The sequence below is a fragment of the Halichoeres trimaculatus genome, unplaced genomic scaffold, assembly GCF_033239565.1.
Source record: "Halichoeres trimaculatus isolate MK-OKI-2021-1 unplaced genomic scaffold, fHalTri1.1 fHalTri1_scaffold_4, whole genome shotgun sequence".
Classification (NCBI taxonomy): Eukaryota; Metazoa; Chordata; class Actinopteri; order Labriformes; family Labridae; genus Halichoeres; species Halichoeres trimaculatus.
In genome coordinates this window covers 15,997,443-16,018,043 of record NW_027437182.1, presented here as the reverse complement: position 1 = coordinate 16,018,043, position 20,601 = coordinate 15,997,443, and the positions used below count along the sequence as shown (strand labels likewise).

Here is a 20,601-nt window from a genome sequence, read left to right as displayed (position 1 = left end):
AACACATTTTGTCTCTGCTGCAGGAGGGTTTTGAAGAGTAGAAATTGTCTTTAAGAATTAAGCTGGTATATTGAGGTTGGTGATGGCATGTTGAGAATTTCCAAGCATAGGCATATATTCTTAACTGTGTCAGAGTTTCCAGGTTATCGCATCACTTTCATAGATTACTGCTTCCTTTTTTGTTTTTTTGACCTACCAGAAATCATTTGAAATAATATTGAGACATTTGAAAACTCAGACTCTTCTTTATGTTAAGAAATCTCTTTGTTTTAATAAATAAGGTTGCTAACTGGGTGCTTTCATGGGTGGGCAAAAAAGATTATCATGATCATCATCACTGAAATCTTTTAGCTGCTTCCTTTTTCTTGGATTCATTCATATGCCATGTCTACACACTGCTGATATATTCTTCGTGCTTCTCAGTGTCGTTCTCAGTCAGGAGCATTGTGTCTAACACAACACCACTGGGTGGTTGTACAGGCGTTTGCCGGCACCTCAGAGGGCTTTGGCTGCTTACTGCTCCAATGCCATTCTTCATCCCCCGCTTCATAAACAGTTTTGAGTTTTCTGCCATGGAAGATCTGAATGAAATCCTTGTAAAGGTCCGATCTGTATTTGAGACCCCTGGGAGCTTTGCTGGCTTATAGCTAGCACAGGTCTTGTAATTACAGGTGATGTAACGTGTGAATGCTTCCCTGAAAGTTTTGTTGAACAAGGTGTAGACCAATGGGTTAATACCTGATGACACGTAACCCACCCAAACAAAGATCTCCATGAGGCGGGAAATCAGATGAGAATCACAGCTGGTGCAAAGCACAGAGGTGATGTTGGTAATGAAGAAAGGGCACCACATGACAACAAACAGGAGGAAGACGATGCCCAGCACCTTTGAGGCACGCTGCTCATTACTCAGAGTCTGCATTGACTTCTTGCCCATGGTTGACATTCTTCGAAATGATATGTCGTCTCCTGTCGGAGAGTTTAGTGTTCCTGTGATTGTTTTTTCTCGCATCCATGAAAGTCCATTATCCAGCATACTGAGCTGTCCAGCTTCAGCTGCAGTAAAACCCTGTTCCCTTTTAAAAACGGTGGAGACTGATGGGTAGTTGAAGCGCTGTGCCACTTTTGACTTGAGCAAATAAACCTTTTTGCGCAACACCTGAACAGTTAGTAGGTAGATGATCATCATGATGGTGAGAGGGATGAAGAACGCAACTAAGGAGCCAAACATTATGAACTCCCTGAAGGTGTCTGTTTTCAGCAGACAGGTGTGGTTGCTGTTAAAGGTGATGTTATTGTTGGGATGATGCTGGTATTTGAGACCTTTAATTGGAATCGGGATTGCAATACCTGAAAATGAAACAAACAGTTGGAGTGAGGAATTCTTATGCTAACTACCAATGAGCTCTTACAGATCAGTCATTTTTAACTCCAGCTACAGTAGCCTTTATGCACTATCAGAGAAGAGACATTACTGTAAGAATAAAATCTAAACACAGCATTTCCTTTTCATCTGGCCTGCCATGAACCCTCTTAAACTGGGCCCCAGTATACATTTAGATTAAAATCTGTCCTGCTTTCAGCAGAGTTAAGTGCTCCCTCCTCCTTGTGAACAACCTTTTTTCCTTTGATCATGAAACAAAGCTCCAATAAAAGCAAGTCCATCAGACAGACTGTACTCTCAATGGTCTGACTGCTGGACACTTTTTTTATACACAAGTGTTAAACAAAATAACCTTATTTTATTTTCTCTCTCTAAAACTTAACCTATTGGTATATGTCAACTATAACCTGAAGGACAATTAAAAGGGAAATGCATAAAAATGAGCCCATGTAGGTTTTAAAAGTATATTTAAAAGTATCTATTTCATGCAGTGTGTACATTCCAACCTGTACATTTGGTTTGATGCCCTTACCTGCCCTTTTCTCTTCCCTCTATATGAATATCTAATTGGTGCCATTTCTTAAACACGTGAAACAACCTTTCTGGTACGGGCTCTTGCTGTTGAGCTTCATAACCATAAGGTTTCTATTCTAGTTAAGATGCAAACTATGTTTTGTTATCAGGCAACAAACTATGTTTGGGGTTGGTACTTTTCCCCTTATTAGACAAGCAGTGGTACAACCTGCACCTGGTAAAACTCCAGTCATATGAACACTGTGTAGTCCCCTGAAGAAATCCAAGTGACACCTTTAGTTTTACTTAAAAAAACAGCATTTAAGTCTGATTGTACAGTCTCTTCTCTTTTCCAGTAACACTGTAGCAGGCCTTCTGTCTGAGCTCTGAAATGTAACTGAACAGCTCCATAAAGTTTGAGATCTTGCTTACCAATCGATATGATCCACACCAGTGCAATTTTTAGCATTGCTTTAGCTCTGGATTTGTACTGGCTGTGCTGGATTGGCTTCTTGATTGCAATGTAGCGATCCAGGGAAATGGCGCACAGGTGCATGATGGATGCGGTAGAAAACAGCACATCGAGAAACAGCCAGATGGGGCACAGAGACTCGGGAAGAGGCCAGTCAGAGTCTAAAGAAAAGAAAGAAATAAGTTACGTTAGGTAATAGATTTTTGCTGTTTCTGTTGATAGTGTGCATTACCCATCTGTCCCAGTGTCTCTACCACAAGTAACTCCCTTATCTTGTACATATTCAAAAAACATTTTTGTTCTAACAAAGAATTATATCTTGCTTGTTAAAGGTATTGTAGATAGCACAGAATGGTTGAGGATTAAAAGAAGCACTCAAGCAAAAGATTGGTATTTGTTTCTCCCTCAGAAGATCAGCTTGCTGGAAAATGTTGGGTTCACTGAATGTTAATGGAGCTAAAGCTCTTTATGAAGATGTGCTGGAGACTATTCTCAACTGTGATGTTTATTTTCACTTCCAGGCAAAAATAATGGCAATGAATTGTTCTGGCTTTTGTCTCATCGCCCATTAACTCTGCAAAAGAAATGGAAATATTCTTTTACATGGTTTGCTTTAGTTAAGCCTCTCTTTCTTTCATTATACAAATTTCTTGACGCACTTGAGGGAAATTTTGAGTCATAGTTTACTTTGAGGTTCCCTCTGGAAGACATTCATTGACAAATACCAGTTCTTAATTCTCCTTCATCGTAGACTCTCTGCACCAGTTTACAGAGTCTCAGGCCAGGTTCAATAAACAGTAAGACTGGAAAGGAACCATTGAAGGAAACATCAACAGAATTAACAAGTTACTTTTGGCACCTCTTTAAGATTGTCTAAGGGTACTTGCCTTACAAGTTCCTCATTCTCTGTAATAAAACAAGTGTGTTTGTATCAGTTTTATTGTCATGTATTGGAGACAAAATGACCAACCACTGTAGACAAAGTCATCTTAAACCTTTTAGCTTTTGTATAATGAAAACAACTGACATAAAATATAAGCTATAAAGTGTATTTGAGCATTTCTACCTTCTTTCTTATGGTTTACTTGAAAATATTCTTTAAATGCCAGAATATATGAGATGTTTTATGGAGGCAAATCACTAAATGTAACTGTTTTCAGGTGCACAGGGTTTTCATTTGGGTTGTTTTTGTTTCTGCTTAGGGATGTACAAAACTCTGAGCACCATTTCTTAAATTTTTATAAGCTGTGTTTTCAGCACAAGTATAGGTGAATAGAAATAGAGTATTGATTGGCGAACGTACAAACTTCAAAAGAACAGGTGTTAACTATCAAAGTTGAACAGTTAACATTTTGCACCTTTGTTTCCAAAGACACATCTGAGGAAGTTATTAGTCTTTGAGCAGATTACTGTGTCCTTACTCCTTTTAGGTGACTTTTTTCTGTTTTTTATTAATAGTAGCAAAAATTATTTTGAATTCAAATTTATAAATACAAAAGTACAAAAAGCTTCTGACCTAAATTTTTAGGAGGAAGAGAAGAAGGTGGAGTAAATGCCTTTTGAATTTGGGATGAAATGAAAACTTCTTATTCTGCAGAATGATCATCGTGATCACTTAGTAAGCAGTATCAAGATCACTTGGCTCTCAGAAACCTCTAACATAGTCACACACTACTAAATTTGAAGTTTACAACAGGTCTTTATATTTACACCGTTAATACTTTTAAACAAGCAAGGTTTTTGCATATTTGAAGCTCCGCTCTCTTTGCATCCATCTGTCAGACAGATGTGGAAAATAACTGGCAGTTCTCACAGATGTATCTGTAACACACTTTCTGCCTTGGTTTTTCAGGTTTAATGTTGATATTTCATAAATAGATACAGTGCAATTCAATAGTTGTTTGATATCCCCCCTGTGCCTGGATGACAGCAGAGGAGGTTGTGTTTATGTGTGTGTGCAGGTCTGATTTATGTATAAATAGTAGTTGAGGTAGATTTATAGACATTCAGCCCTTGAGCTGAGTGTTGCAGCAGCAACAGAGCAGAGTAGTCTTCCTGCCTCACTCTGCCCATGGCTTCCATCACATCACTCTGCTTCCCCTGCTGTCACTTTTGTTGTAAGCTCAGCTGTATACACGACTTGTTTTGTCAGGTTCAGTCTGCTCCTTCAATGCAAAACCAGAACTTATAAGCGATAAAATGTAATTGTATGTCTTATGCTGCTACTCGATCGTAATGCGTGCAGATTAAGTCATGATCTGTTAATACGTCATTAAAGTAAACTTACAGAATCTAAATTTTTTTGAGTCAAATATTAACAATATGCAGCTACACTCTACATCTCCACCTTGGCCAGACCTAAATAACAGCTGCTTTGTTTGCAATTATGCCAATTGATAATGAGCCCCTAAATAAGACAATCAGGACATGCTGTGTGTCTGCTACAGCAGCCATGCCAGAGGAAGTAGGATGTTTATTGTCAGCCATCATGTTATATTCCATCTTGAATAATTTGTTTAAGTGTAATAGAGATTATATCTGGTTTTGTTTTCAAACTATTTTTATCCTAACCTGTGGGTTTGTTTTTCTCTGAAGACTACAGAGGCTGATCATTTGTCTTAATGACACAGGGAAACTAAATGTAGACTTGTTTGGCTGGTTATGCCCACACATGCTGTCACACTCCTTAAAATATTTTTCCAAGCCATTTGTAAATATGTATTTATTGTGATTTGTAGATCTCTGTCTCACACTTTCTCCCCAGTTGACAGAAGTTTTTATTTCTTTTATTGCACAGACTTGTTTCAGAGATAAAACAGACTCTCAGTTCTCCAAACATAAGTCCAATTCGTAAACTTACTGTAGAGAATAGTGACGAGGGCAATGGGCATCACTAGGAGTCCCACCAACAGATCAGCCACAGCAAGTGACATCAGAAAGTAGTTTGTGGCGTTCTGCAGCTTCCTTTCTAGGGACACAGCCAGAATGACCAGGATGTTTCCTCCAATAGTTGGGATGATAACCATGACAATGAGCAGGGCAGCCCATCTCAGCTGAGCCTGAGGCGCTTCTCCTGACTGTGAGCTGTTGGCCTGGAGAGACATGGTGCTGCAGAGCTTACAGCAGGCCGTAGCGAGGGTCGTGGCTCTGATCTTTCTGGTGATGAACACTCGGTCAGCATGGTCACTGGGTCCCACAGGAAAGGACACAGGGTAGGATTGATCAGTGCACGGGATGCCTCATCCTTAGTGCAGATGTAAATTATGGCATTCAAAAAGAGACAATCCGCTGTTCTGGGTTGACTAAAAAACAGGTCCAACAATCAAAACTCCAACGCTGGTAATAATCCCAACATGATGAGTATATCCACAGTGAGATGTTAGCAGAGGTCCTTACTTTCCCAGGGACTGGACTCTCTGGACATCTACTAAAATCACTAAAAAGAACAAGTAGATCTGTTATCGGCTGGCTCCGGTTAGTCCAACTGATGGCAAAATAACAAGATGTTTATAGTAACAGAATTAGAGGGTCACTGCTTTTGTGGTGGCTATAATAGTTTCCACATTACTTCCCACTAATTTCTTGTTCCTACAATAAAAAAAAAATCTTGCAGTCTTACACCCTGGATTAAATAGATTAATATTTTTTCTTACAAAGAAGTAAACTGATTTACTTACTAAACTGTTTTTAAAGTCATTTAACTTTTAAGATTGATTTTAAATACACAAAAACAGACTGAAGGATTCTTAAATATCTTCCATGAGAAACATGATTTTTCTCACTTTCTCTTGCTTTTTTTTAACTTTACGAATATGAACACCACTTTGCAGTACACTCATTAAGAATCAGTCATGAAGCAAAATGTAAAAAGTTTCTTACCTGCTCCAGAAGGTGCTGTGTGTTGAGCATTTAAAATTCCTTGTTGAGTTTCAGCCCTAAAAAGTATTTTTCCAAGCCGCCACGTCTCAACTTCCATAAACACTGAAGCAGTGTTTCGTGCTGGAGGAACGGTGCAGCTTAAATCCTGATGTTTTTAAAACCATACACACCTCCATTGTTTTCACATCACTTTTAAAACTCCCCTATCTCATCTTTATATTTCCTTACTACCAAAAAAGAAGTGACAGAGAAAGCCTTCCCTCAGCAGTAAAACCTAAATCTGTCTCTGGCTGAAGTAGTCCATTATGTGGAACTTGTTTTTCTTCCACATGTTGGAGGAACCCCCAGTTTCGCTGTGCATCACATACGGCGATCACAGGTTTAAAACTTTCAGCTCTTGTTGCTCCTCCGCTCCTCTCCCACTCCCATCTGCTGCCCCCCGCTCACAGTCTTGCGCTCTTTCCAGTCGTGTTGAGCTCTCGCTTTACCCCTCCCTTTTCTCAGTCTCGCCCGTGAGTCTGGCTCGGTTAAAAAAAAAAAAGAAAAACAGATGAATGTCTTCAAGTTGGCAACATGCCAGTAGTTCTGGGAGGTAATTTCCTTTAACAAAGTCATCCCACTGTTTATATTTGTCACTTTCTGTACTTCATACAAAACCAGCAGAGGTGGGAGGTTGAAGTGGTGGTAAATAGGTTGAAGCCGTTGGTGTGGTACAGTTCTCAGAAAGTTGTGCTTGTATTCCATTGAAACTGCCTCTGATAAGTAATTTGGATGGTAAGGTTTGAAAACTGCTCTGATACATCAAAGATGAAGGAACAAGCATCCCGTGAGTTTCTGGTTTCTGGAGGATGATGAGTGATGCTTCCCTTCATAGGAAAACGTGAAAAATGTGGCCAGTAATCCCCCTCTTCAATCCTTACACCTCTCCTAAAAAAAAAAGAAACGTGCTCGCTCCCTTTTTACTGTAGGTGTCAAAAACACAACAAGATTGTCTGTCCTGCTCTGGTCTTATCCTTGTGTAAACTTTAATCCCAGGACACTTTGTGTGTGTGTGTGTGTGTGTGTGTGTGTCATATAATGAAAACCTTAAATCTTAAGTGACATCTTAAGTCTTTGTTGCTAGTAGTGTGCTGACTTCTGCTGGAATCACATGGAGTGCTTGTCACACGTGTGCATTTTTTAGTGAGACTTATTGTGGTTGACTCAGATTGGCGCTTAATCATTTCTCTCCAGATGTGGAAATCAGTCATTTTAACTTTTAGACTTTAAACTCATATGAATGGTCATATCAGCATGATTAGAAATTAAGCTCTTTTCCCCCATAATCAGATATTTGTTTTGTTTTATTTCTTATTTTAAAAGCCGTATTGCAGTCTTGACTTGATCCAGGTTGATTTGATGATGTAGTGTTGTGACTGGCTGTAACAGACAGGAAGCAAGCAAATGAGATCTGGATATACTACAAAGGCTGTAGCCCCTCTTAGCATGCTTCTTTGCTGTTCCTCAGTGTGTGTTACTCCCCAGGCTACAGCCGGGAACCTGTAGACGGAGGGGTTTATTACGTTGCAGCTGTATCAGCCTTCTGTCACATCATAAAAAATGAGATATGTACATATGGTCATACAGTACATTAACCAGTCAGATGAAAGCCTTGGGTATTTTTGTGTTCCTTAGGTAAATATTGCTCATTTGGCACACAGAGCTAATAAAGTTGAAAAACGTGCAAACGTGTAACGTGTGGGTCCAAAAACATATTAACACATTAAGTTAAATCCCAGGAATAAAAGATGAGTTGGTCATCCTTCTCTGAAGACTGTTGGATTAAAATCTCTTAAAGCAGGACAAATAAAATAGATAATACATCTTATTGATCCCTCATGGGGGACATTTTTGTCTTACAGCAGCTCACAAAAATCAAGTGTAAAAATGCAGTAATAGAAACAAAATGAGAAAAGAACTAAAAATTAGAAATGCAGAGAATTTAAGAGAAAATTATTCTTCATTGCAGATGTAGATGACATAATAGTTGTGCCATGCTGAACTGACATTGAATCTTGTATTTTGGAATTAAAGAAATAAAGAGTTGAATTTTCAAGTAGGTTAAATACAGTCCCAAAGCAAAACATTTGTTTTTAAAACCATTAAATTCAATTTCAGATCAGATTCAATTGCCAAATAGTCAAGCAGAGATTATTATTTTAAAAGACATTTGCTGACTCAGTCACTGAGATGAAGATTTAGCCCAAATGGTTGTATTTTCCGTTTTTCTCCTTATCAAGTCAGAACATTTAAGATTCATGACTGGTGTAAAAAAAAAGCGACTGAGACACTCATCACTTTATTCACTCAAATACTTTCACACTAATATAACTTTAAATTTCTCAAAGGCCTTTGAAGATTTTTAGTATACCTCACACCAAAAACTCTGGTGAGATAATCTCCTGATCCAACAGAAGATCAGGGCCATGTCCACATGTAGGCGGGTATTTTCAAAAACGAGAACCGAAAACTCTGTTTACCGGCGTCCACACAAAACCATGAAACCGGAGTTTTCCAAAATCTTTACTTGGCCGGAGTTTTCAGAAAACAATGTTTTTAGTGACGTAAAGCTGCGGTTTCGTGTGGATGACAGCCGTAAACGTATAAAAATATATGCGGTTTCCCAAATACCTGGCTACGTGTGGATATGGCCCAGGTCTTAGCTGACGTTTTAATCAGAAGAAGGGTGTTGTTTTTTGGCTTAATTAAACCTCTATTAATTTTTTTGCTCCTTTCTCTGTCTGTCCTCAGGACCCCTGAGCAGTGTCCCAGTGTGGTGTCCCTCCTGTCAGAGAGCTACAACCCTCATGTGCGTTGTGGGGCTGCCATGGCTCTGGGCATCTGCTGTGCAGGGACAGGCAACAAGGTGAGTGCTTCTTTTTGAAAGCTTAAATGAAGTTAAGGATTTTTGATACGTTGAAAAGCAAATCCAGGGTGCTTGCTTTCTGAGTTTAATAGAACCATTGTTCACCAGATACTGGACTCATAAGAACTATTCCATCCTAAAACGTGGAAATTCTGCTGTGGTGAAGTGTTTTGTGCCCTGTTTGAATTTATTTACACAAGCCTCTTGGCAGTTATTAGCAGCACTAACTTGAAGCTGATTTAAACTCTATCTCACACTGGGGTTCACGTCAAAGGAAAACCACAGTACATGGATTAAGAGGATCTTAAACTGCCTCCTTGTGCCTCAACCTGCGCTGCTGATTGGGCCTGACAGTAAATACCCTCAATTAAACTCCCGACAGCCTATCAGGAACAGGATGTGGTTGGCTGGTGTTAGCTTTACACTCCGACTTCTCATCCCAGTGTACGGCTGTCTCAGCCAGCTGGGCCGAACGCACTGATGAAACATGGTTTATTTTACCTCCACTCATCATCATCTCAGTTTGTTTCTCTTTCCCAAATGGAGCTGACGCCTCCCTCTGAGCTTTCTGGTGCAAGTTACAGCCATCACTGCTCATTTAAGAACAGGGGAGAGAGGATTAGAAGAGTCAGTTCTTATGCTCATATCATTTCCCTCCATGAGAGGAAGCTGAAGAAGGCAGGAGCTGTCATAACTGTTACACAGTTGTCCACGGCAACCAGATATAGATGGCACTAATGTCATTAATTTGTGTGGTCTGGTTGCCTCTGCTGATAATCTGTCTTCCTGTAATTGTCCAAATGAAAATATCCTTGTTGAACTGATCAGTTCTGTTCCTGATGACAAAGTAGAAAATAGGTTTAGAGGGGAGAAATCAGACTGTTTGCTTTTATATGACACTTTTGTAGAAAGTATAGATTTCACCACAAAGTGAGAAGAACCAAGTTGAGCTAAAAAGTAGACAAATGAAAAGATGATTGTTATTCTTCGAAGATAAGGTATTAGATAGACCTTCTTTTGGCAGCAAAAAATGAAGGTAGATAGTTACTTGAGTGCAAATAGCTTCTTAGCAATTACTGAAAGCATTCTCAAGATTAATCAAGATCATCAACTATCCCTCCCTCCCTCACAGGAGGCCATCAATCTCCTGGAGCCCATGACCAACGATCCAGTGAACTACGTGAGACAGGGCGCCCTCATCGCATCTGCCCTCATTATGATCCAGCAGTCCGAGGTCACCTGTCCCAAAGTAAGTGCAGAATGTATCACACGTGGAACTTCCTTTTGTTTTTGTGAATAATTCTTTTCCTTAGATGTGAAGCAGTTTGTTAAATGTGTGCAGCTAAAAAGTGCTGTTCTGTTTTCTGTCTTAGTGTTGCATGAAATAAAAAAAATCTTAAAGGACTCTTCAAACTTAAGATCAGAGCTTTTGTGAACAAGGAGTGAGAGGAAAGCAAGACTTGACCTGAACGAAGGCATCCACACTGTGAATGCAGAGTGATAGAGATGTACGTTATGGAAGACTGGGGATTGAATAATCCAGACATACCTACTTGCAGCCAGAGCATTCTCAGAACACTTCATACTTTTTCATAGGTTAAGATTAGCCAGACACATTTTCACAGACTGTTCAACAGTTCATAAAGCTCAAGTCGGTATGAAGGGTTGTGCAGAAGATTTTTTTTTTCCAAATAGTGGAATGTGAGAAGGTTTTACATCCACAATTGTTTATTTCAAAGCATCGGGCTGCTTTACTTCAAAATCTGTCTCCCAGCTGAAGGCAGACGCCTGAGCTCTGCGGCAAATTGGGCCAAATTGGCTGAAAAGTACCGAGAAGTGTTTACTCAAAGTTCGAGATACGCTGTCAATGTTTAGACTCCAATGCAGCCATCATCAGGGGTGTGGCTGTGCTGATGTGGTTACATGAATTGTGTCAGAGTGCAAGTTTGACAAATTGCATTACAGCCTGTGATCGTCAGGTCTACACTCTGCAGGGAGAAAAGATGTAACCATACACCCTCATATTTTAGATGTGAATCTTAAGAGAAGCGTCCTCCTTTACTGTATTTAATGAAGTCTTTCTCCCCAGAGCTAAATTTTTGTACTTACAAGTAAAATGATGACAGAGAGAGCGCTGGTTTTAAACCTTGTTTCCTATTTCAATGTTAAAATGATTCTCAGGTAAGCCTTTTTATGAACCACGCTCCCAACCTAACACACTAACTCACATTTCCAATCCAAAAAAAAAGTTTATTGGTCATTGGTGTGAGGAAAGCTGTCATTTCGAAAACTTAAACACGTTTTCCTCTGCCTGTCGCTACAGGTGAACCAGTTCAGGCAGCTGTACGCGAAGGTGATTAACGACAAGCATGATGATGTTATGGCTAAGTTTGGCGCCATCCTGGCCCAGGGCATTCTTGATGCAGGTGAGTCCTCAAACATGGTATGTTATTACCATAGACTGTATATAGAGTGGACAGCGTGGCTCCGCCATTTATCATTGTACGGTTTTGAAGCCAAAATACCACCGTCACAGGCGCCACCATTGAAGCAGTTTGCAGCCAGAGTCTGCGCGGTAGAGACGATGAGGGATTCTGGGAGAATCTGAGTGGAGCTGGATGACAATTTTTTTTTTTTTTTTTTTTTTTCGTTCAAGAGTCTAATCACTTCCTGACTCTACCTTTCGACATATTTTACAATCCCCGAAAAAAATACACGAGAATGGCAGCTGTCAATCATCGTTAAACGTTACATAAAGCTTAGTTTTTAACCTCGTATAACTACTGAAAACGAAACTTTTCTGAAAAAAGAGGACTTGGATACAAGACAGCCAAATGATATCTTCAAATCACCACAACAATCGGACGTGAGAAACATTTCTACGAGGTGTATTCATTTTTTAAAGTTTGACCACAGCCCATCTGGAATGGCTGGAAAGCCGTATTTTCTAACATATACTGCAGCCAGTCACCAGGGGAGCAGTTTTTGTTGAGACCTCACTTTGAGCCTAGCAAGCGGACGTCCATTTTTTTTTTGTAGTCTATGGTTATTACCTGAAAACTAGCTATACTGGCTAGTTGTTAGCTTAAAAAACTCAAGCTCTGTCTCCTTGGTAGAGAATGGTTTATTCACCTCATAACTGCTCCTGCCTCCTGTAGTTTTTTCCTCGAGAGAAAGGAATAAACCCAAACTCTGAAACAAATTAACTGCTGCAATGTAATAAAGTTTGTGATTTTTGTGTAATTATGTCTTAATTAGCATTTCTTAACACTCAAGCAAACACAGAGCACCCTCTTGGCTTGACCACCCATGTACTGTGTGTCTCTGGAATAGATCATGCTAAGGTGTGTTAGCGCCTGCCCGTGTACCTCTGCCCTGCTCTGCTCTGAGCCACATGGCCTGTTGGTCTCCGTCTGATGATTACTGTTCGTCTGATAGCCTCTGTGTTTGTGTGTCTGTATGAGTGTTTGTGGATACAAGTGTGTGTGTGTGTGTGTGTGTGTGTGTGTGTGTGTGTGTGTGTGTGTGTGTGTGTGTGTGTGTGTGTGTGTGTGTGTGAGGTCCTTGAGAGCTGCACACCATCAGACTGAACACACCCACATCCACATACACACAAACCCCTCAATCCAGGCATGAGCAGAAAACCGTTTTCTATCACTGGCAGAAAACCCTTTATGTTGAGCCTGAGAGAAAGCAGCTCTGTTTACACCCTGCTGGATAAATACACTACCAGGTGTTGCAGCTTATATAAAGCAAAGCCTTTCTGACTGAAAGTTGTTGAACAGTCTCATGGACTCACTAAGCAGCTTTGTGACATACTGTTTTCTGTATGAGCAGACAAATTAGACTAGATTTATCATCATTTATCGAAACAAACATATTATCAGCCATAAACTCACCAGACTTACCATGATGACCCTGACTTTGTCCATCCAGACACCACCAGTGCCACTTTTTCATCCAGCAGACGACCCCCTGCGCATCTTGAAATCCAGCCCTCGATACATAACCTGTGTTTTTAGTAGCGTACAGTATGTGGCTTCCTGTTTTAAGACATACAGGCAGGAAACATGTGTCACATGTGTTTAAGCTCAGCTGTTATATATGTTTTCCTGCTTCTTCCGGAGTGCAAGGCGTTATGAAGGTGCATGGGATATTGGGTAATTGCATTTAATTTGACAGGCGGAAGCGATTAGAGCTGGGTTTTATGAACACTGGTGGTCATTACACAGGAAATATCCGTCTCTGTTGCTCGTTTATTCACACTCTCAATCTCACCGCTTCATATCCAGGCTGTGTTTCACAGACTTTTCTCTCAGTAATTGATCTAATCCATTGATTAACTCCAATTAGCCGTTCCCCTCTCCTTATGTAACGACACATGCTCTTTCTACTGGATTCAGTGGGACAGCGAGCAGGTTTACTTTATCATCTGTTGTTGAACATCATTAAACCATCGCTCTACAACCCGTGCCACTCTCACACAAACACCAAACTTGGCCAGAAGTTGGCAAAAAAACAGCAGCTGAGCACAACAGCCAGTCAAGTGCTCTCAACCTTTTGTCAAGATTTTAAGAGAGTCTTAAGTACTGAGTTGCAGAGCTGTGAGCAGACCTCGTGACTCATCCTGGCAACTGTTCAGTCAGTGGTTCTGGAGCGGTTTCAGCACAGGTTCAGATGTCAAGATAAGGCTACTAAATCACCTCTGAGAAACAATGACGGTTACTGGTATTGCCGCCATTTGAGATGGAAGGGCTACTCCCAACCACTGATCAAAAGAAAGTGTTTCTCTTGAGTCCAGTAAAATTATCAGAGGAAGTCTGTTCGTCTCGTGTCCGTCCTTCCTCCCCCTCTGTGTGTCCTCCCTTCTGCCAACACTCCCAACTGCTTGTCCAAGAAATCAGGGAGAGGTTTTTCACTTTTTGGTGAGGCTGCAAGGAGAAACCCTGACCCCTGATTATTGCGTTTTTTGGTGACAGATGAACTATAGCTGACCCAAGCAAGGCGGTTTTATAAGCTGCCACTGAAAAGACCAAAGAAAACAAAAGAGCAATCACAGTTTATGTACATTTAAAAAAAAAAAAGTCTTGATTTCTGTTCATTATACGGTCCTATTGTGTCATTTTACCTTTATAGTCTTGCTGTCCAGTAATTAAAAAAATAATTAATCTAATTAATTACAGGATTTGTAATTAATTCAATTAATCACATTTTAATCTCATATCTGCTTAAGGTCCCCAATTAAAGAGTCTGAATTCTAGGACAGTACAAAATTGTAGTGCATGACACATCAAATGAATGCACGAAGAAGAGAAGCTTTGTAAGGGGCGGGGTCAGACAGAGCTTGTCAATCAAAATTATGCTCTTAATCCACTGTGAGTGAGAGCGTCACGCTCTTTGGATGAGAGATCGGCATGGATATGAGGAGGAGGTGTGAGATGACAGAGACATAGCGAGACGCTGCAAGTCAGAAAAGTTCAGGCAGCTCCAACTCAAACTGAGGATGCGCTGTCGCGGTAGTTCAGAGAGAAGGAGTGCTGCGATCGCGATAAAAGCTGGCAGAGGATCAAAGGATGTAGTGCCTGAGATGTATGTGATCAAAAGAAAGTATGTTTCTCTGTCTTTTGGATCAAAAACAGGAAGAGAGACATAAAAGAAGAGATTCCACTCTTCTTAGGTAGTTTTGGTCTTTCCATAATAATAGAAAACAATGTTATTTGGTTCTTGAAACCAAATAACAAGATGGTTCAAGATGCTCTGGAAATAGCTGGCAGCCAATGAGTTCATTGCGATAATTTTTTATAACCCATTAATTTGCGGGGTCATTAATTAATCTAAATCTAATCTAAAGTGACAGCCCTACTTTATATCCATCACTACATGTAATCACTAAAAAACAGAAGCCAGTCATTGAACGTTTCACTCACAGCAGTTGTTCTGAGGTGAAAAAAGAAGAAAGGTTCTTTCTTCATTCTTTTCACATTCAGTAGTTTGGTAAATTTATCCAAAATAAGCTGCCTAAATGTCAGTTTCTGGAAAGCAAAGCAGGAAATATCTGATTTTTTGGACACTGGTGCATCTAATGTGAATAAATGAATGCTGTTTGATTTTGAGATTTATATGCAGGATGTGTCAGACAATGGATTCCTTGGCTGAGCTGGCTCTCTGTTTTGTCTCTTTATTATAAATTTTTCCCGGTTTCATAAGATCAGACAAGCTGACGCTGAAAGACAACCTTTTATGGGTGGTGACCATCATGGTCTGTGACCTCATTAACCTCCCACTCCCTCATCTTTCCATTTCTGTACCAAGCTGACCTGTGTTATCCTGCTAAAAAACCCAAATACACACACTCACACACACTCAAACACACACAAAGGAAAACGCTGAACAATAAATGATTTTTCCAGGTCTTCTGTGCGTTTGAATTCATCTCTTCTTCCTCTGCCCTCTTTTGTTCAGGTGGACGTAACGTGACCATCTCTCTGCAGTCCAGGACAGGTCACACGCACATGCCATCCATGGTCGGCCTGCTGGTCTTCACACAGTTCTGGTTCTGGTTTCCCCTCTCGCACTTCCTGTCTCTGGCCTTTACACCAACTGCCATAATCGGCCTCAACAAGGACCTCAAGGTACAATGTGTGTGCATGTGTGTGTGTAAACGAAAATAGAGCAGCCACACTTGTTCTAATAACCGCATTTGAAGCAGAAAATCCCGCTATCTTGCTTCATTAACAGTCGACACCAGCAGCCTGTGAATAAAGAGGCCTTCCTGACTAAATACCCTCTCTGAATCCAACCCACACACACACTCACTGTGATGCCAGAGCTCACTCTGACATGTTGGAGTCTTAAACAAAGATTAAGTGGATTTTAGCATCTCACGGTTTTCCACATCAGCTGCACTGGTATCAGGGACCTCGACACACTTCTGTGTACCGTTCATCCCTACTTTTACGAGGCTCAGGAGGATGTTTGGTGCAAAGCTTTCTAATAAAAGACTGAATGCATCACAGAGTCTGTTAACCCTGCTGTCCCTACCTCCTTCTGTACTCTATACCAAGAGCTTGTCTGCACCTGTTTCACTATTTAACACAAGTCCATTTGGTCTTTGGTGAAGAATATCTCTTCCTTTCATCAGGCTAGCTGTGTAGACTTCACCGCCTCTGCAGCGCAGTGAAACAGCTGAATTATGAGGCGGTTAAATAATTTGAAGTTCTCCCTCATCATATTTTGTGCGCTCTCTCACTGCACGGACTGTTCTGTCTCGTGGTTTTAGTGCACAGTTAAATGTGAAGGCTCACACTAAACAGAAAGCACCTGCTGCTGCTCCAGCTGGAGCTCTTTTATGTCGGCCTTTGTGCTTTTCACGGAGCACTTTCTCATTTTTACACCAAGTGACACCAAGCAGGTTCAAAGTGAAGGAAAAAGGTGTCGAGTGTGTGCTTCCACTTTTCTTTAACCTTCTTTATCTGGCAGAATTTCCTGTGAGCATTTTATTGCAGCTGTGACCTGCAGTAACAGTAAATTTAATGTACAGACAAAGTTTTGATAGAAAACTTTATTTTTTTTCATGAGTAAAAACAATGAAAGCATCAGCTGATGTTTGAGTCCTGCTTATATAGATCTGCGAGGTAGATCACGGCCAGGTGAGGTAAATTTAACTTGTGTTCTGTCTTTCTGTTCAGATGCCTAAGGTGCAGTACCGTTCAAACTGTAAGCCCTCCACATTCGCCTACCCACCTGCTCTGGAGGTCCCCAAGGAGAAAGAGAAGGAGAAGGTGAGAACTGAGAAACTGAGACACTCATTCTTTTATTGTCCATCAGATTTCATTTTTGCACCTCTAACTTTTTCTTTTGTTACTGTTTATTCAGGGTGTCCGCAGGGTCTTAAAAAGTATTAAAAGTTGATAAATCAATTTTGGGAAAATTAAGGCCCTTAAAAAGTATTAAAAAGTCTAATTGTGGTTTTATGAGGTATTAAGTTTTATAGGTATTCAAGCTTTGACCCAAAAAATATCCATGAATATTTATTTTCCTCCTTGCAACTGTCCCCTGATTGGGACGTTAAACATTCAGCCAATAAAGTTCTAAAATAGAATAGAATAGAAAAGAATAGAGTTACTTTATTGATCCCAAACTGGAAATTGTTGTGTTAACAGCAGAAATCGATGGAGTCAGTAGAAAAATACAAAAATAAAAAAGAATGAAATAAAAAAAATACATAAAGACTCTAGTTACAATAAAATACAACAATAAGGATTGTGAGCGGTATTAACTCCAGCTATAAATAATGTCATTTCTAGTTTCATAGAGAGAAATTAAATACAACATTAAAGCAAATCACACAATCTCCGGCACATGTCCTAAATTTTCAAAATGATTAAATAATTTCTCCTTTTCTTCAGCAAGTTGGCCTTGAATAACTGCTGTTTCTTGTTGTGGGAGTGTCGATAAATCTGCCTTTAGTTTCATTTGTTCTTTCAAGCTTTATTCCTCCTTAGCTTACATAATTTCTGTAAAAATGTAAACTACAACTGTTAAAAAGTCGATGCCAACAACAGCTGAAAGTTGCGATAAAGTCTTAAAACTTTTTTAAAGTTTTTTTAAAAAGTCTTAAAAAGGTATTGAAATCAACCACAGGATTTTAGCATATACCCTGTTATGACTTAAGATGCTGTCAGCAAATTTTCTGAATGCCTAGTTTTGTACATTTAAAGCCATGTTTCTTGAAATTTTGTGCCATTATCTCAAATTGTGGAATTGTCTCTTCTCTTTCTCTGCACGGCAGGTATCCACTGCTGTTCTCTCCATCACAGCCAAGGCCAAGAAGAAGGAAAAAGAGAAGAAAGAAAAAGAGGAGGAGAAGATGGAAGTGGTGAGTAGTCTATTGAACTGCCCCTGTTTTTTTTCTACTTCACTGATTGATTTCAAACACAGTGCACCTGATGCAGAATGCCGCCTCTCTGTTTCAGGAAGTACAAGAGGGTGAGAAAGAGAAAAAGGACGAAGAAAAGGAGAAAGAGAAGAAGAAGGAGGCAGAGCCAAACTTCCAGCTCCTGGAGAACCCGGCCCGAGTGATGCCCGCTCAGCTCAAAGTCCTCAACATGCCTGAGACCTGCCGCTACCAGCCCTTCAAACCGGTAACTGCACTCTCACTGCTGTTGGTCTATCTGTCTGTGTGACTCCACGTACAATTCACATCTGCAAAGTGATGTTCAAACATCAGAGCGGGTCATGGCAATCATCCAGAGAAATCAAACCGGCAAATGGCAAACCGTCCCTGACTTCGGGAATTGACCAAATATGATGCGGAGGACCAGAGCCTGTCCATGTTCCTGATTAGATGTAGCTTATATCTCAAAACAACATTTGAATGATATTTAATGATCTTCAGTTATCTCTCTGCAGAGTGTTTTCCTTCATAGTGAGTCATTCACGTCAGGATTCAGCCTGATGGTTGTTTTTGGCCTCCATTCAACATCTCCAGGCCCAAAAAGCCGCTGCTCTGCTGTAGATGGTAAACAGCGGGACGACATGCAGACACCCCATGAGTGCTAGCTGCTGCCCTGCAGAGAGGAAGTGCTGTTAAATTTTGCATACAGCGGACTCATATTGCTGTGTCTCCTGCTGTACTTTGAGGAGCTTGTTTTTACAGTCAACTGTGATTTTGACGTCTGCTCAGAGTGAGGGGTGTTACGTGGATTGAGTTACGTTAAAGTTTTAGTCTTTGAACTTCCATTGTAGTTCAGTGATCCCAGGAAAAACTTAAATATGGTGTAAACAGTGGATTGTGCGTCATCAAGATTCCTTGTAACAGAAGCTCAAACAAAACATTTAAAGACTACAAACAGAAACACACAGTGATTGGGGTTAATCTGAGTCGGATATCCCAAAAAGAGCAGGAGGGCTTAAACTGTTGGAAATGTTCCAGCTCTACCTCCACATGTGCTACATCTGTAGCTGTCTGCTCGCACCCAGTCCGACTGGAGCGTTCATTTTCTGCTGAGTTCACGTTCTCTCCAGCTGTTACATAAGCCTCACACTCTGGTCAGCAGTGAAGAGCGAGATATAAACAAACACAGAGCAGCATGTTCTTTTGACTTCAAGCACACTTTAAACATAAATACCTGCAGGCCAGTGCTAATGTTTTTTTTTCCTGCCTCTTGTCCAACCAGCTTCACACCGGTGGAATTATCATCATGAAAGACACCAGTGAGGAAGAGGAGGAGTTGGTGGAGCCCGTCTCAGCTCACGGTCCCAAGATTGAGGAGGAAGAGCAGGAGCCAGAGCCTCCTGAGCCCTTTGAGTATATCGACGAGTAGGACTTCTTCTCAAAGCTAAGGTAAAGTAACAAAGATCATCTGTGCGCAGCAGTGAAGTACACTCAAGGTTATGACCTCCAGACTCATCTCTAACCTTCTCCCACAAATGTGTCAGGCTGTTTTCAGAGGAAATAACATGTGATAACACACAATGCAGGTCTATACCTCTGTCTCCAAGCATAACCCAGTTTCACTCATCACTGACATCCAGGAATGTAAACTCACAGGGCAAACCCCTTTCACTGCATCCCACAATGAAGCTGGATCTCAGACCGTTCCTGGCTGCTTGTTGTTTGTGTTGGATGGACTGCAGCTTGCCTCCCATGATGCTGTGTGTGATGAGAGCAATGAGGTGTCAATGACCAAATTAGGGCCTTGGAGCGTACTCTGTCATGTCTTTATGAGGTTCAGTTGCTGTGTGATGGATTAAACACAGGGGAGATGTGTCAGGCTGACCTCAGGGCTCCAGAAACCACTCAGAGTGGTTAGAGGGGCTCCATGTAGGACTATAAAAGTTATGTGTATATAAATAAATAAAAAATACAACTGTATCTAATCAGAGTTTTTCTTCTTTTCTCAGGCATCAGAAGATCTCAGCATGTCATCCCAGCGTTCCCCTTTTGTGCAACCATCTATCCATCCACCTCCCCGCTTCAGTTCCTCTTTTTCACGTTTCTTTCCTGATCTGACTCTTCCTTCGTCAGATGAGGAGTGTTTTACATTCTCCAACTGTATAATTTTCTGACCGTACATTAAAACTGATATCTATTGAACACTTGAGAGCATGGGTGTGTTTGTTTGAGTGGATTTCTCACCAGGCTTGCATCTGGGGGGGATTTCTATAATCTTGTACATTTAGGCGGGTTTACATTTCCAGCACTCGGCAGCTGCTGCAGTCTGCTCTGCAGTCAGCGTCTGTACACTGAGCTCAGTCTACTGTATACAGATGATATATCTTAAAGTGGAGAGAGAGAATGTATACTGAGGAAAATAACCCTCTTAGTGTCTTAAAGGTCAGGACAGCTGTCAAAAGATGTGATGAAGTTTTAGTAGAACATGAGTAATCCCAAAGCTTCAGTTTGATCACTGACACTTTTTTTCTTGAATACAAAAAAACGATCAA

General features: G+C 40.6%; 2 protein-coding genes across 2 annotated transcripts in view; one reads left to right on the top strand and one right to left on the bottom strand.

The window, feature by feature from the left end:
- Window positions 1-20,251, top strand: part of psmd1 (proteasome 26S subunit, non-ATPase 1) — a 28,135-nt gene extending 7,884 nt beyond the window's left edge. The window contains exons 17-25 of the mRNA XM_074668794.1: window positions 9,039-9,153; window positions 10,286-10,402; window positions 11,477-11,579; window positions 15,616-15,785; window positions 16,842-16,934; window positions 17,945-18,031; window positions 18,129-18,296; window positions 19,332-19,498; window positions 20,059-20,251. Coding sequence (XP_074524895.1) covers window positions 9,039-9,153; window positions 10,286-10,402; window positions 11,477-11,579; window positions 15,616-15,785; window positions 16,842-16,934; window positions 17,945-18,031; window positions 18,129-18,296; window positions 19,332-19,478 — 1,000 coding nt within the window. The 3' untranslated portion in view covers window positions 19,479-19,498; window positions 20,059-20,251. The remainder of the gene's footprint in view (window positions 1-9,038; window positions 9,154-10,285; window positions 10,403-11,476; window positions 11,580-15,615; window positions 15,786-16,841; window positions 16,935-17,944; window positions 18,032-18,128; window positions 18,297-19,331; window positions 19,499-20,058) is intronic.
- Window positions 19-5,572, bottom strand: htr2b (5-hydroxytryptamine (serotonin) receptor 2B, G protein-coupled; the record flags this gene model as incomplete). Its single annotated transcript, XM_074667815.1, has 3 exons — window positions 19-1,350; window positions 2,330-2,530; window positions 5,230-5,572. Coding segments are annotated over 3 exons (1,506 nt in total), but the record flags the coding sequence as incomplete, so codon positions are not given.
- Window positions 20,252-20,601: the final 350 nt, after the last annotated feature.